General features: G+C 41.8%; 1 protein-coding gene across 23 annotated transcripts in view; it reads left to right on the forward strand.

Moving 5' to 3' along the window:
* Window positions 1-525: 525 nt before the first annotated feature.
* The window catches only part of LOC146771979 (uncharacterized), a 149,921-nt gene continuing 132,815 nt past the window's right edge, over window positions 526-17,631 (forward strand). For 7 of the 23 annotated variants that reach the window (XR_014975134.1, XR_014975135.1, XR_014975133.1 and 4 more), the window contains exons 1-5: window positions 595-737; window positions 857-933; window positions 1,023-1,096; window positions 8,162-8,199; window positions 14,353-14,438. Coding sequence is in view for 2 of the 23 variants with exons in the window: in XM_085640274.1 (XP_085496400.1) it covers window positions 8,188-8,199 (12 nt within the window). In the remaining 21 variants the exon portion in view is untranslated. Of the gene's footprint in view, window positions 738-856; window positions 934-1,022; window positions 1,097-1,520; window positions 1,730-8,161; window positions 8,200-14,352; window positions 14,439-17,631 lie in introns of all 23 variants that reach the window. The other 16 variants (XR_014975139.1, XR_014975138.1, XR_014975137.1 and 13 more) reach the window with 9 other exon arrangements.

The raw sequence follows: 17,631 nt of genomic DNA on the forward strand, positions 1-17,631 counted from the left end.
GGTGTCGTGGATGCCCTGAACTGTATGCTAGGAGGGTGTTTCTATCCGTAGGTTTTGTGAATAAACTAACCTCTAGTAACCCATCTTTATTTTTGATCTTCTCCGCATGTACAGTTACGATGTTTGTATGTCAGTGCTTATATGCATATATGTTTAATAACATGTATTTTTAGAATGTGAGCCTTGATATTTACAGGTCTCCTTGCTACTTTGTTTTTGTGTTTGCACATGGAAAAGACTTCGGGTGTTTTACTCTAAATTTTCCGCACTTTTGCTCATAATTTGTTTTTTCTCATTTATTTTTTCTTACTAAACCCTGAGAGGTTATTTCCCCTCCATATTTTTCGGAAGGACTGGCACACGATCCCGAGCTTTGTAAAGCTTTTAGAATATAGATAAATAGTGGGTTCCGTGCCGTTTATATAAGAGAAGCGGGTAGCCAATACTTGGGTTTATAGCACAGTCTGATAAGCCCCGATTACACCACACACATAGCGGCCACTCTCCCGGAGTCTAGGAGGATCGTTTAGTTTATGATTTTATTTAAGCATAGCTCTTTTCCAATATGGCCGATTCGTTGCCTGACGTTTCGTGGAAATATTGCAGTCCTTTGTCTCTGTTTCAAACGAGGTCATAAGGCTCTGATTCTCCGCCCCAAACAACTCCACTCGAACTGCGGGATACGTGAGAGGATGTAAAGAGAGAGAATTAGTCTTTGAAATTGGCAGAATACTTAGGTAAGCACACATGTTTCTGAGGCTTGTCCCCTCCACCGGTTTGTGTAGAAACGCATTTAAGTGAACGGCTGTTCGTGATGGGTATTCGTTCAGTTAATCTCGTGTATTGTTTTATTTAGTTCGCTACCAAACCGGACTGCCCCCCGTTGAAGAATTGTGCATACAGACAAGGAGGTATCATTGCCACTAGACCCAGGTATTTATATTGATATTTATTCTGTTTAGAGACAGAACTACGGTAGTTATTAGAATATTGCCTCAACAATTTCTCATTGCCCCCCATAGAAACGTAACCGGACGGGCTGGACTCACGCTCCTGCCAGTATAATTGTTTCGATGAGCGGTTATGTCGACTCGAGGTTAGTCCGGGCCACCGGTATTTCCCGCAAAAAGGCGTGTTTAGATACTTTTGTCCAATTATAATTTCTTCTTAGACCATTTGGTTTTGCTATAAAGACATGTAGTTCTGTTGGGGATGGAGATTTATAATATCCTTCTGTCAAGATTCACCTTCCTTTATTGGTAGAACGAGGTTCACTGTCGCCCTCTAGTTCATCGTTTCACCTAATAATTCTTTGTAAGTAAGGTAGTACTATAGACTATTCGTGCCACCAGGAATCGGCCTATTTTTCCTTTTCTCACTTCATTTCCTTTTCTCATTTGTGGTGGGACTTTCATGTCTACGCTTCACGTTAAAGGTGATGGACCTGTATAGTATAAGGCGAGCTTAGAAGGGTTCACAGAATGTATATGTTATCCCAATGTGCTTCCTTTTTTATGTAGATTGTTGCTGCTTTCCTTGTCCTGAAGAGGCCAAAAGGGATTAATTGGCTGAAACGCGACCGCGTCGACATTTTGGTGTCAAAGAGGGCTTGTAAAAAATTTGGATTGTGTTGGGACTTATGACTTTTACATTGCCTTTAAAACTTTTTGGAGATAATGTTTTTCCGATGCAATGTATATGCTCTCGTGGAAGTCCACACTATTGAAAGGTGGATCCCTTAATTGAATATTTATTTCTGGATAGTAGCGTATTTACGTTTTATGTATATAGGTTGTGTTGTGTAAATATATGTTTGTTATACATGCTCAGCAAAAGAAATGAAGAATGAGATGTGAATTTAATACACACGAAAGGATAATTAAAAGTATCCTTGTCTAAATAACTTTGGTCTATTTGTTCCTCCATACTGATTTGTTTACATTGTGTTTGCTTTACCCAGGTATAGGAGGGTTATTGATGGGTACACCCCCTAACTTTTTGGGCTCGTTATAACGGTCGCGCTCCGCCCACGTGCGATTGATTCCCTGCCTGTGCGGGAGAATCAATTAGTGGGCGGATTCGTGACGAGCTCAGCTCGTCATGAGCACTGCTCCACTGTGCCTCATGACTAGCTGGGCTCATCACAAGCACAGCGCCGCCGCCGCCCCCGCCCCCTGCGCCGCGGGGGAATTACCCCCGCGGCGAAGGGATTAGTGAGTGAGTGTGTGTAATCATCATGTGTTGCGTGAGTGTGTACAACAAATGCTTCACAGGATTACCAAAAATGAATATGTCCTTCTGTAATGAAACTGGTGCTCATGTTAAGCACTCTGATACCTGATTTCTCGGGTGTAGTTTGCGCTATATAAAACAAAACAAAAATGCAATATCACAGCTTTTCAGTATAAAAAGTTGACACAGTGCATTTTTCAAACAGTTCAATGTCAACCTATGGAAGATTTTTCTTTTTTTGTTTTTGTTTTATATAGCGCAAACTACACCCGAGACATCAGGTATCAGAGTACTTTACATGAGCACCAGTTTCGTTACAGAAGGACATATTCATTTTTGTTAAGCACCGGGAGATTAAGTGATTTGTCCACAATCACAGGATGTTAAGCGTCGTTGCTGAGACTCGAACCCGGTTCCCCAGCTTCGAGGTCGACCCCTCTAGACGTAAGGCTACATCCTCTCACCAAGTAAAGCAATCAAGCAATTTCACAGGTAAGTACACAACTTACAATTCCAGTCTTCGGGTCGTAGGATTAACACTGGGCAAGGGACAGGTAAGTGTAGAGACAGCACCACCAGCAGCACTGGAACAGCCGGGCGCAGAGGTCAAATTCAGTCACTGGAGCCCAATGTTAATCAAAAGAGACTGGGGCCCCTCAAAGAGGTGCCAGTTGAGGGTAAGTAAAATCAGAGTTGGGGGTCAATCTCTGTGGGATTTGACCAGCACTAGTTGGGGACGAGGCAGCACTAAACACACACCCTCAGCGGCACAGAGGCGGACAGGTAAAGAGGGCCATTAAGATTTTGAACAAAGGCTGTAGGCTCGGACCAGGAGCTGGATGAAGGAAACCAGTGCCTCTGGAGGTAAGCTGGGGTGCTGAGGAACTAAGGGGCACTGTCTATTGAGCTCCACAAGGCCTGGGCGCTGTGAGTGCAGGGGTGTCTTTGGACGTCAGAAAAGTCTTACAAGAGCAGGTAGCTGTTGGGGGACCCTTGGTATTGAGTTTGTCGTGGGGTCCAGCAGCGGACACTCCGGAGTGAACTCGAACTCAGGACTGCTGGGGAACCTCCGTGGGGCTGGTGGACCACTTTGACTCAGGCCAGAGGGCCAGAGGCGTCGGGTGCAGAGGTAGGTCTGGAGGTCTCCCTTTTCCAACGAGGCCTCTCTGAAACTGTTTCCTGACTGTGGATCATGATTGTGCCGTTTTCCAGAGTCAGGAAACCCCACAGGCCACCAGGATCCAGTGGTTGGGGGGTCAGTCTGTGTCGTGTACATTCCTACCTCCCCTCACACCGGGGGGGCACGTTCTTTTTTTAAATATGTGTTTTTCCCCTGGGGCTGTAGTCCCACCCCAAGAGTGTTTAAAAATGATTTCTTTTTAAAAGGGTTATGAAATTGTCAGAGGGGCATCCTTCTTGACAAAAGGGCAGACCCCTGTTGGGACCTGATTGTGTTTTGGGAATGTTTTTACCTTCCCATGGGGGGTCATTGTGCCCCCAGGGAAGGTAAAAAAAGAACAAATTGAAAAACATTTTTCATAAAAAGTGAAACTGTTATGGGATCGGCCCTACTGACAAGCAGGTTGATCCCTTGTTGGGCCTTTTTATGGGAAATGTGTGTTTCCCTATGGAAAAGCAGGTATAACTACCTCTACCTAGTCGCAACTGAGAATAGCCACCAGGGAGACCAATTATCTCTGCAAATAACTGTCATTTTGATCACCCTTCTATCTATCAGGATTTCTCCTGTTGCCCTATGTGCTCAATCTACCCTCTCACTGCAGGAACAGCACCAATTTCATCACCAAGGAGGGTGGGATACCCTGGCAATTAGGCTTCAAATTAGTAACCATGGATGTGGTGTAGCTTTATAGATGCATTGACCATGATCTGGGGATCCAGGCGTTTAGGCATTTTTTCCATGACAAAGCCATGTATATGTATGATCACTCTATGATGTTACTCGAAATGGTAAGATTCTGTTTAAAAAATATTTTTTTTCTGTTTACTGATGTGTGCACCACCAGCTGCTTGGGACTGAGATGAACAGTTGCTTTGCTCCAAGTTGTGCAGGGATTTTTCTTGGGTTGGTGGGAGGAACAAAATGTGTGGGGTAAGAAAAATGAGAGATGGACCAGGCATATAACGTGTTGGACTTGTTACATCGATTATCTTTTAATTATCTGGGATGGTCCTAAAGATCAGTTACACCAGTTTTTGGCACAAATTCCACACAATAACCTCAACCTGTCATTTGTACACAAGATACATGACAGTGAGATGGATTTCCTTGACGTAAGATAGTTGATGTGATGGCACACAGCAGCCTTTTCCTCAAGAGCACAGCAGGTAACAGTATGCTTCACACACATAGCCATCACCCCAAGAACCTTCGGGCCAAACAGAACAGCAGCACGGTACTGTCATACCGAGAAGAATGACACAACAGATTTAGAGCCAGAGGTTACCCCCGAAAGGTTCCCAAAGCAGCCAGTGAGAAAGCCAGCAGTATGACTAGCGACAGCTGTTCGCAGAGAAGGGAAAGAGCAAGGAGGGCCCTACCAAAGTCAGTCCTATCACCTCTTTCAATAGTAAGTCCGATACCATCATGCATATGGTCATCTGGTTAAGCCAGACCTCATGATGGAGGCTGTTGGAAAGTGGATTATTAGTAGTTGTAAATGAACAGCTACCACTGGCAATAAGGTCACTAACACAGTATAGGGCTCAGAGTTTTCTCCGAAAATTATTCCCATGCCTAACTCTAATTCAGTAAATAATTAAGACACAAATCACAATAAAAATCCAATATCAATTTATAAAACTGGGAAATATATTTATCTTTAGAATGACACCAAAACAAAAAAAAGTCAATGTAGGGGACCGGAGATATGATTTTTTAAAGATTTAGCACTATATGGCACATAGAAACCTATAGCGCCAATTGGGACATGTGGTTGCACTAGACCGGAACAAATTCAAAGTTTTGGGCTGCCTGTGATAGAGCCCTGTATGGCTACCCCTCGAAGTAGGCCTCGGTCAAAGTTTTTACCTTCTGAAAGAAAAGTTTCAGGAGTTTTTCTTCTATCTGTCCCTCAAAGCTGTCAGCCAGTCTAGATTCGGTGAGGGTTCACTAGCTTGCCTCACAACAAGCTCTCGGTCAAACCTATGGAAGTCAGAACTCTGGAGCTTTTCAGCCAGACGAGCCAGAGATCCAGGCCGGCACACCGTTAATGGTGGGCAGCTTAACTCTTGCAATGGGTCCTGGTCACCTTTCCTACATTCAGAGCTTTTTCTAAAGGGGCCCCTCAAACCTCTTTAACAGGCTGGTTCAATGAGGTTTCGCTAACTTGGGTTTAGATGAGCTCAAGATCAAACTCTGGAAGTCATACCTCCATAGCTTTTCAGCAGTGGAACCTTGTTGGCTTGCCGGGTCGCGGTTGAGGGTTGCCAGCTGTCAGTCCACTTACAGAATATTTTTTCACAGTTGCTCTAAAGTTCTTCAAACTTCTGGAACTTCTGCCTAAAGTTCCTCAGCGGGTCCTAAAGGGCCAGAACATACTCCAAGGGCCTGGAAGCTTCAAGATGAGACTAGAAAGTTTGGGACTTCAGTCCACTTGGACAAAACTTGGACAAAACTCTTAGAAATTCACTGGTAGTACTCCAGGCTAGGGAGTCTTGGTGGTGATGTTCCAAGTGAGCTCTGTTAACCTGTAGCTTGTAGGGAGTCCACTCCTTAGACCTTTTAAAGCAAGGTAGGTCCACAGGGCTGTAGTTCCAGATTGTGCAGCAGGCGCAGTCTCTCAGAGTGCAGTATCTAGTTGGGGCAAATCAAACATCCAGCATGGACCATTCTTCTTTCCTTGGTTTTAAGCAGCAGATCTGAGAAGATCTGCCCCTCTGAGATACTTATTCAGTGCTTTCTTGGTCAAGCAGGAGGGCACACCTGTCCAATGAGGTGAAGCACCTGGCTTCTTCTGCCTGTTCCCTTCTTCTTTTGAAGATCATTACTTATGACCCCTCCCCCTGGCTCTGGCATTCCGATGCAGCAGAACCCTCTCCTCCCAGAATGGCTCTTTCACCCCAGTGGCTACTTATCACCTATTCAAGGCAGCCTGGCTAATCCATTTAACTCTGGCCAAGCAGGGCAGAACACTAGAAGGCTAAACTAGAAAGTCTTAACTTCTTTTCTATACATTTTAGGATAAATCCAACAATATCATATTGTTGGATTTATCAATATCATTCTACTGAATCCTTGAATTATATTTTTGGGATATTCCTATTGTTAGTTATTAATTAATCCTTCCTTGCCATGCTAACCTATGTGGGTGGAGATCTTCATTGGGGCAAATTATCCAATACCACGGCTAATGAAAACATCTTTTATAAGGACCATTCCTATATTTATAGGACCCCCACACCTCTGGAACACATGGAATAGACTTCAGGGGTTCTGAAAATGTAAACATATTGCAGATTCTCACTCAACAGGGCTCCTAGCACAGACTCGATTTTGGAAAGCACTTTACTGTAATGTGGGAGGTGAAATGTGCAATATCACAAACCCCAGGCCATCGAAACCTATTTTATAAGGGTCCTCCTTATAAGTGCCTGGCCCCTACCCCTGGGACACCTAGGGGAGACCATGGGGTTTCCTAATATTTGCCATAATATTGTAGTTTATTAATTGCCCTACACACCAAAGTCATGTTTGGGCACACTTTGCATTTTAAAAGCAGTCATGCAAGACAGGGCTGCTTTTAAACTGACCTCAGGCTTCAGCAGGGCACACATGCAAGTGCAGAAAGGCTACTGCCCTCTAAACATCCATGGCCTAATATATACTAGGGACTTCTAATATATACCCGGGACTTAAAAGATAGTTTAATCCCCCTGTCCTATTATGTACTAGAGTCTTATAGTGGAGCTCATGCCAATCATAGGGGTACTGTAACCCATAGTGTTACCTAGAGTATGCAGGTTTTTTCACTGGATTCTAAGTGTTTTCTCAGCATAGCACAGAGCCCTGGGACAGTCAGAGTAAGTTACCACCAGTACCTGTCAGCAAGAAAATGGGGGTACCCAGGGGCAAAGTGCCAATCCATCCTTTGATAACATACAGTAAATCAAGATCCATTAGAGACATCCAAGTGTACAGTTCCACTGGTACACAAGGTTGAAAGGAGGGTTGGCTGAAAGAGCAATGTGACTTTTACAAGCAAGGAATATGTAAAGCACGAAAGGGGAGTGGCAACCATGGGACATAAAGTTTACCAACAGGCATAATACATACCATCAATAAGTTTATACCTTAAGCAGTGACTATTGCATATATGTTTTACTATGTCCATGTGGTTTTCCGATATGTGGGTACAACCATTGGTCTGTTGAAGAAGAGAGTACTGAAGCATTACAGGGTGATAAACCCTGACATTTTGTCATTTTTTTGGAATAGACAAGATCACCAGGAGTATATGAGGTGGAGACAGAGAAAAGAAGTGTCAAAATAGCACGTACCAAGATAAGCTTACACTGGTGGAGAACCGCCGAATACCTAATCTCAGATGTATTTTCTCCAATCCCAAACACCACTGGGGACTAGACGTAGTCTGCCCACAGTAATGAGGGGGAAAGGGGAATGGGATGAAAGAGAGACTGCCACTGTGGTGCGTCTTCTACAGAATATCCCTGCTCTGGACTTCCTGCACCTGAAACTACAAAGCAAAATATTACTTCGTTCCCCAACTCATACACTAGGCTCTCATACAACTAATTGACTTTACAACTGAATTCTTTACCTGTAAACTCAGTGGAATTTGCCTCTCTCTTATTTGTTTGAAAATCAGTATTGTAGTTCAGTTTTCTTATAAGAAATTTTCGCAGGCAATTACAGTCTCTTAATATTCTTATACTTTTTCTCTCACAGGTGCTGCAGTCTTTGCAAACTGACAGATGATAGAGATGGTAAATACAAATATATATATATATTTATAGCTACTTGAAGAATTGGCATTCAAGCTCTGTTAGTTGAAGATTTTAGAATTATTACGCAGCTGTGGGTGAGTAAACATGCTGTGCGCTATTAGTAATAATTTTCTTGTCTCTGTACAAAGTCAAAATGAAAACAGTCTCTTAAGGGCACTCTGCTCATGCGCCAGCTCTGCAAAATGACTCTAAACTCTCAGGCAAATTGTCACCCAGGAAAAGAACACAAAAATATATTTCCAGAATTACAGTCTCAACGATAAAAAAAAAAAAATGGAAATGAAGTGACTGGAAAAGCCAGACCTTAAATTCTTGGAAAGGTAACACCTGATTTCTCCAGCAAAGACCCAATTAAGCTGCTTCCTCATCAAAGACGACGGTTGAAGTGCGCCCCACCTCAGGTGGGAGCGCGCGAAACCGTTACGCTGTTGAAGACTGCCAAAAAACACTAGAATAAAAACCTTCCCTACTTGCGGCCGCCATCTTGGAATTACGACACAACGGCTGGAAATGAATATTTAATGCTGGCATTGGAAACGCTTAGCCACCAGTTTTGACCAGCTAAGGGGTGATTTCCTGCAATATACATTCCGCCCAAACTTAGAAAGAAAAGGGAAACGGATCGCAGGCAGATAAACTTGCTCAGTCCTGACAGCAAGCTTTGATTGGTGGAGTTACATTATAATATTCTTTTTCCCAGCAAGTCACCCTGGGGACTCAATGAGGATGAGGAGCTCCATGTGCACATCTACTGATGTGGGCTTTGACTGTGATGACTCTTCCCCTTTCTTGATGGCATCACTTGGACGGTCTCTCATTTCTGTGAGAGAAAATGTCTCGATACATTCTTGCAGATAATGTCTGGAGTTGTGAAGCATTTGGTTTTTTCGGTTTGGTTGTTTTTCCAGTAGCTGCCGGTCCATGGGTTCTTCATTGTCACTTTATTGTCTTTTTGACATGTGACACAACTCACGGTTAAGAGTTGGATACATTGTTTTCCCAAGGGCATTTTATTTGTCAGTGTGCACATGTATATTGTTTTTATATACTTAGTTTGTTTGTCCTGTTAGCTATGTTGTGTACTGTTGCATGCTTATCAGTCAATCACACAGATTTATTCGATCTTTTGTAAACAGACCATAAAAGCTCATAAATACATACAAAATTTCAGATACCAAAAATATACATATATACATAGTAAAAATAGGTATTAAACAGATTTGCTGTGATTCAAATAAGACCTTTAAAATCATTTATAAAAAACAGTTAATGATTAAAATTGCACCATACAACTAAGATGTGAGCCGCCTTTTTCCTCTTCCTAAAACAGGCCCATAAAAATGAAGCGACACAGAAACATACAAATGGGTCCAATAAGGCCTTCAGAAAATACATGGCGACCCGACATTGCCTAACATGATAGTGCCTCAAGATTGGGAGTATAAATGTTTTCCTTTCCTCAGAATAATACAATATGTAAGTCTGACTGCACAGCATGGTTATTACAAGCGCAGGGAGCAAGATCTGCTAATCTGTATTTATTTTGTGGGTATCCCAGGAGTAACTGAATCATATTCAGTCGGAAGCGCAAGAAAATAAATCTGTGCTGCGTGTTATTTATACGAGCTAAATAATGAAAACCTTCTCCTGATATTGGTGGGACCAGATCATATGCAATGGAGGAATGATGGATACGTTTTTTTTTCTCCCTTGGGGCATATTTTAATCTTTGGGAATATAAATCCGTTAGCCATTTCTTCATGACCTCTTTACAGGAATCAGGGTCCTGAAAAACATTTCCCAGCCCTAGAGCTTTCAGTTCAGTTTCGACTTAATTTAGCCACCCGATCCTTTTGTAGTGATCTAGGTGACAGCATTCCCTAATGATAGTTTGGGTCAAGTCCACCCTAATTCTCTGCCATATTGAGAGCCACAAGAGGACTGGGGCCAATCTTATGGTATCATTCAAATAGGGATGCCCCAATTCAAGATGTAAAATGTAATGTGGGGCTGTTTGGGGTAAAGACGCATGATTTTTAAAGAAGGAATCTTCCATTTGCTGTAACCAAGCAGCATGAAACCATCCCCCAAACACCTGCTCCATATGTTATGGCTGACTTTGTTTTTGCTAAATAAATATTTGTAATTGCATCTAGTGGGAATCCTCCCAATTTTTTTGCAAATCTCTTAACAGCCTTAAGGCTCCTTTGTATACCCTGGCCTCTTGTTTTCACTAATTTAGACCACATGTGATCCTTATCAAAGAGCACTCCAAGATATGAAAAGGAGTCAACCACCTCAATTTCCTTACCTGCCAGCTGAAAGTGGGGATGTTTCTCAGCTCTAGTCTCTCCGGCCACAAATATAAATAATTTGGATTCATTGACTTTTAGATCAAGGGAGGCCATGAAGCTGGCATAAGTTTTGATTAATTTTTGTAAGGCCAACCCCGATGTAGCCATCAGTAACGTGTCATTGGTGTACGCCAAGATCAGGAGGGGAGTTTGATCGAATTGGGGCATGTCCAATGAGAGAGCAGACAGGGAGGACTTGACTCTGTTTGTATTGATTTAAAAGAGAAACGGGGTGAGCACACACCCCTGTCTGACTCCCTTTTCTATTTTAAATGACGAGTGCACTCCCCCTTCCTGCCATACCTTACACAAGCAGTGGTGTTGGCATACAGCTGAATCCAATAATCGCCGGGTCAATGCCCATACCCTTCATCAAGGACCACAGCCTAGAATGTGAAACACAACCAAAGGCTGATGTTAAGTCCAAGAAGGCCATGTATAGCTTCCCGTTTTTAGCCTTAGTGTACTTCCCTATCGTTAGGGAGAGGTTTAGGCACTGGTCGACTGTCCCCATACCTCTGCGGAACCCATATTGTACCTTCATAATTATGTTATGCGTTTCTGCCCAATCCTCCAATCTGGCCAGGAGGGCCCTCCCCATTAGTTTGGCAGTGGTATCTAGGAGAGGTATAGGGCGGTAATTCTTAGCAGATCCCCTATCCCCTTTTTTTATAAATTGGCACAATTACGCTCTGTTTCCATGATGGAGGTGGGCCTACTATCTCCACATGCCCTGGTCCCATTAATCTTACAAAGGTGAATATTAAAATCCCCTGCCCTTATAAGATTCACATTGCCCCCTTTTTTCTCTTTGTACAATTTCTCGATCTCCAAACACTAAAGCATTTGTCTGAGGGAATGGCTGGAGAGTGGAAGGTGAAAAACCCCATAAAAAAGGGAGGGTCTTTTGCCCAAGTTTCCTGGAATAATACTATCTGCATGGATTGCCACTCATTTAGCCAATGTGGGTTAACCATTTTGGAGGCTAAAGTTGCCACATTCCATGATACCATGTTCACCCTAGTTACCTCAGTATTATTCATAGAGAGTAGTAGGGTCTGCCATGTCCCTGTAAACTTGGCGCTACAATTTCAGCTGCGGGGGCAACCTCAAAGGGTAATGTTACGGGTGAAGGCATCAGTGGGCTACACTCTACTGGGGCCACAGTAGTTGGCCAGGTGAGTAATTGAGGTGGTGACAGGGTAAAAGTGCTCCAGCGTGGAATTTCCTATCCTCCCTTCGTCACAAACCAGATACCATACTAACGCTTTCACTCAATACATTCATTGGTGGGGCCCATAACACCAACACTCACACACTCTCATTTGTTCTGTTCTTACAGGAGAGATAGATGTTCCAAACGCTGGCATTAAAAGAATATCTTATAATCTAATGAAATTCTATTTACATAAACATACACTAAATATCCTTAATCCAACACATTTTAATCCTGAATCTCAAGATATTCCTTCCACTTAGTCGATGGATCAATTTAGTTGAATTTGGAAAAGTGATTCTAATCCTTTTCATTTATATTCAGATGATAATAAATAACCCAACACATTTGCTTGTTAATCAATAATATTTTTATCTAATAAATGCAAACTTTTAGTAAGAATTTTTAATCAATCCACAGAACATCATAGTTACCTAATCTGGCTATTAGTCGCCCTCTTAAGTCAATCAATTCGTCATGCAGCACGCTACAGTCCCAAAGATTGGTCTGGACCATAAACGTGTCCGCATCAATCAATACCCATCAGTCTAAGAGTCCTCATTTCATCAGGAAAATGGGCAGCAATTTAGTCTGTCAAAGATTCAGGGAAACAGCTGTCCTGCAGTGTCACCGTCCTCTCCGTCAGCATAACGTCAGGAAACAGGAAAAAGAGCTACACAACTCACTATTCTACCGTCTTTTTATAATGAAATTAATGATAAAATGTAGCCAAAGTCAGTTTTAGGCACTTCTGATTGGTTGGTTAAGATCGTCCGTTTCGGTTTCCTAAAGTCTATGATGTCACACTGTCAGACATGATCCATCCGGTTTTGCTAAGATTGTCCATTGTTAAAGCTCTTGGCAGAAGTCCAGTCACGACCTTGTCAGTGGTACATGCTGTGTGGGTCATCTTGAGGCCACTTGTTCAGGAGCCTGGAGCATGCGCACTTAGTTGGAAACCTCGTGGAATGGTAGCTGTTTCGTCATGTCCATGGGTCGGCCATTTTGTCATAGGCCAAATTGGTCAAATTAAGCAAAACAAACACAAAAAGTCCTAATTTTAATATTAATACTAAGAAAATCACACATGTTAATGGAAATAAGATTTTACCTAGCAAGGTACTACCTAAATTTACTAAGAAATCTTTAATAGAAAATATTTTCTTAATAATCTTTTCCCAAACACCTTCAACCTCCAGTGGTGCAATTTCGTCATGCAAATCAGTGTTATTTTTAATATAAAGTTTCAAATCTTTACTTTCGCCTGGTATGTAAGCACAACAATGTTGGACTTTCAACATTCCACAGACTCCACCCTCTTTTGCCAATAAAACATCAAGGGCAAGTCGATTTTGCATTACCATGGCACGCATGGCAACCATTTCAGTATTTACCAATAAAAATCCTCCAGCGGTGCTTGTTGACAAGCGATCCACTACTGTTGACAGTTTTCTAATTTTATTTGCATTCAGAGATATTCCCACTGCTGGTATCAATGCTCCAAAGATATCACCTACAATTTCTGACCAAGATTCTCTCTTTCTACGTGCTAAATAACTACCTAAAGTATGTACACCATCTTCTCCTCTTTCCATGTGAAAGATCTTTGGGAAAACCAGGCCTACATAACATGTGCCATACCAATGGTCTGGCAAACGATAATACGCCCTGTTCCCACCGATAAAATATAATCCTGGAAAAACTGGATCATTTCCTCCTTTAAATCCCCATCCACCCATGATTCGGTATGTATCATGGCACTCACTGTTACCTACAAAGTAATTGTCATATGCAGTCTTATTCCTCCTAATACACAAATTTCCTTTCTGAGGCCAATCTAAAGCCATAGTTGGACTAGCTTCTTCCTTCAAGTGTTTTTCCATATCTACATCCCAAATTGTCTTTTCTGTCTTTCCTTCAGAGACCTTCCTTTGCATTTTCAGTCTTCTTTCTTCAACCATATCTAAAAAAGTCCTTTCTTTAAACTGCAAGTCAAATTATTTCTATATATATATTGTAATGTTAATTCTTTAGTTTCTAAGAAAAATTCACCTAATACCTTTGCAGGTCTTACCCTATTTAGTTTGTTAATTGACGGTACTTGTGAAAATATGTTATCTATATCTGAAAAATAATATTCTAACTTCCCTGTTCGATAAAATAAACTAGCTATTACACTAAATGTTATTGCATAAGTTACAGGAAGGTGGTGATAAGTCACTCCCTCCGAAACAGATGCAGTTAACTGCATACAGACGTAGCAGTCCCTCATGTCCATTTTCTTTACATATTCATACAGTAATTTCGAAAATACATTGTTAGAAAAATCAGTTATTGATCTGTCTTTATGCATATAAATTTTATCTATTCTAGTGTGAGCTATCTTTTGAATCTGCTCTATATTAGTCTTGTTTTCACTATGTTCTCCTATTGTGTCAAAGCTAACCTTAAATGTAATCATCAATGTTAATATACTCCATAGAAGCATTAGTAATCCTGTACAACAACAACACATTTTACACCATCGTTTCAAAAATATACATCTACTTTTTCTATATATAGGATTTCCTGAACATCCGTCTCTTCTCCAATATCGGATAAGATAACTCTCAGGATTTCCGATTCTTCGTCTTCCTCAACCACTTCAGGTATAGTCACCTCTGGATTTTCTTGGCTATCTGCCTCTTCTTTAATTTCAGGCAGGGCTACATATGTCCATTCTGGCGACTTATACTTCTGGTTAAGCTTCCTCGTTCTTTTGCTTTCCTCAGTTACAACTGTTTCTTCGTCTTTTGATTTTTCTTGACTCGTTATTTCATTCACCTGTTCAGCTCTTGGTGATTTTACTTTTGTTAGTCGGTATCTCAACTTCTTTATCTTATTCTGCCAAACTTCATCTTTTGCTGATCTTTTCAGTTTATTTCCTTTATCATTCTTTTCAGTCTTCCAAGCTCTCTTTCTTAAGACTCTACCTTCTGGTATTTCGTCTTCACTTTCTTCCGACTCTGTTTCAACTTGCTTTTTCCTTCCAACCTCTTTTCTCTCTTTTACTTCTTTCGTTCTCCCTACTTCTGTCCCTCCTCGGGTTTCTTGCGCACAATCTTCCTGCTGGCTACTTGGCCCTTTCTCTAACTGGATGTTGGAATTCCCTACACCTCCTCGGGGGTCTTCCGCAAGAATCTTCTCCTCTCTCTCTGTATCTAGTACCTGCCCATCTAATTTCGTTACTTCAGGTGGAATTTCTCTCAATTTTTCATCTGGAATTTCTCTATCCACAGCTTCTTTAATTGTCTTTTATCTGTCTTTTTCTTTTCTCGAATGTAAAGTTGCTTGTTCAGTCTCTGAGTCTGAGCTGGTATCAGAAATTTGCAATCTTCTTTTCAAGGAAACACTTCTCGGGACGACTGTTTGATCTATCTCCAATTACCCCCTTTCAGGGTTTTCTTTTGTTCTTGTCTCTTCTTCGTCTGATTCAGTACTTGATTCTGTCTCGTCAAAATATTCCTTTTCTGTGCTATCCACTGGATTTCGGATTCTCAACGTGTTACTTGCATGAATCCAGTTTTTGATTCCAGCACACTTTACAGCTGTAGTTGTAGTCAAAATCACTTGTCGTGGTTTTCCCCACCTTGGAACCAAACAGTTTCTTCTTCTGTGTACTTTGATACTTACCTAGTCTCCTGGGCTCAGGTCATGAGCTTGCTTCTTTTCAAGGGTGGTGGCATCCGCTCCAACCTGATGAAACACAGAATGAACTGCGTCAGCCAGACTTTTACAGTAATCCAACACCATGTCATCAATTATAGGCAACAGCTTGTTGACTGGTATGAACACGTGGGGCATGGCTCTTCCCATGATAATTTCATGGGGGCACAGCCCTGTGGTTCTGTCTGGAATTGATCTAATTGTCATGAATAATAGAGGCGATGACATCAGGCCATTTCATACCCGTGGCTAAACACATTTTCCCTATCCTGTTTTTGATAGTAGCATTCATTTGTTCCACCACACCAGAAGCTTCTGGGCGATAGGCACAATGTAGTTTTTGCTGTACACCTGATGCTTCACAAATCAGTTTTATGATCTCGTTCTGAAAATGTCCTCCTCGATCTGATTCAATTTTTACTGGGAACCCGAATCTGGGAATAAATTCCCTCAAAAGCTATTTTGCCACTGTGATTCCATCATTTCTTCCCATTGGGTAAGCTTCTACCCATCTTGAAAACAAACAGACCATAACTAGAACATACCTCAACCTGTTACAAGGAGGCATTTCAATGAAGTCTACTTGCATTCTGGTAAAAGGTCCTCCTTCTTGACCTATTGTTCCTAGACTCACCACTGTCTTTCTTCCTTGGTTATATTGCTGACATATGAGACATCTCTGACATAGACTTTCTGCTACAAGTCTAAATTTTGCATTGTACCAGGTCTGTTTAAACGACCTTATCATGGCATCTCTCCCTATATGTCCCTGTCCATGATACATCCGTGCCATGGCAGACATCATGCTATCAGGCATAACTGGTCTTCCATCCCGATAGACCCATACATGATCCTTCTCTCATGGTGCACATCCTGCTTTTACCCACTGTTTCATTTCCTCATCTCCTGCTTCTTCCTGTACTTGTCTCACTTCCTCCCAGGTACCCACAATGTTAGTAAACAGTATGGAGCAAGAAGTCACTTCCTTTTCCTTTACCCTATTGATTGAATTCTGATTTCGTGCACAGTATTGAGCCATATCGTTAGCGTATGTAATCGCCAGACTGATTATGTGCAGCACACTTCACAACAGCCAATTGCTTAGGCAGCTGTATCGCCTCGAGCAATTTTCCAACCACTTCAGCATTCTTAATGGGCATTCCACTTGATGTCAGAAATCCTCTCTGTAACCATATTTGGCCAAAGTCGTGCACAACACCAAAACCATACTGGCTGTCAGTGATCACAGTCACTCTCACACCTTTCCATCTTACATGCTCTAGTCAAAGCAACAAGTTCAGCTACTTGGGCTGATTTCACTCCTTTCAGATAGGATGCTTCCATTACTGCTGCAACCGTGCATTCTGCATATGCTGCACTCAACATTCCATCATCTGTTCTCAAGCAAGAACCATCTACAAACATCACAAAATCACTTTCTGACAATGGTACATCTTTTATATCTGGACGTGGCTTGGTACAGAAATCTAGTACATCCAGACAATCATGATCTGCTTCATCTCCGACTTCCACTTTCTTAGCATCAGGCAATAATGTTGAAGGATTCACATTCAAGCACCTCTCAAGGCTCACATTTGTTGCACCTAATATGACTTTCTCATATTTAGTCAGCCGACTATGTGTCATGTATTGAGTGCGACTCCTTGTTAAAAGGATTGCCACATCATGAGGTACAAACACTTTCACAGGATATCCCATCACAATCCCTTCACTTTGTTCCAGGCTTCGACAGGTAGCAGGTACTGCTTTCAAGCACCCAGGTAAAGCTACAGCTACTGGGTCTAATATTGCTGAAAAGTATGCAATTGGCCTTCTTAGTTTTCCATGTTTCTGAATTAATACAGAAAGTGCACATCCATTCCTCTCACTGCAATACAACTCAAACTCCTTCTCATAGTCCGTCATTCCCAATGCTGGCGATTAGGGAAAAATTACATATCCATTGACGACAATATCCAACCATTCCAAGAAACATCCTTACCTCTCTTTGTGTCATAGGGGCTCTCATTCCTTTTATTATCCTGATTCTGTCCATTGTTTTTTTCCTCAGGCCTTTTTCGAGGTTATGGCCTAAGTAATGTACTTCTTTCTTACAAAATTGTAATTTTGATGGTG

Source organism: Triturus cristatus, unplaced genomic scaffold, assembly GCF_964204655.1.
Source record: "Triturus cristatus unplaced genomic scaffold, aTriCri1.1 SCAFFOLD_168, whole genome shotgun sequence".
NCBI classification, from domain to species: Eukaryota; Metazoa; Chordata; class Amphibia; order Caudata; family Salamandridae; genus Triturus; species Triturus cristatus.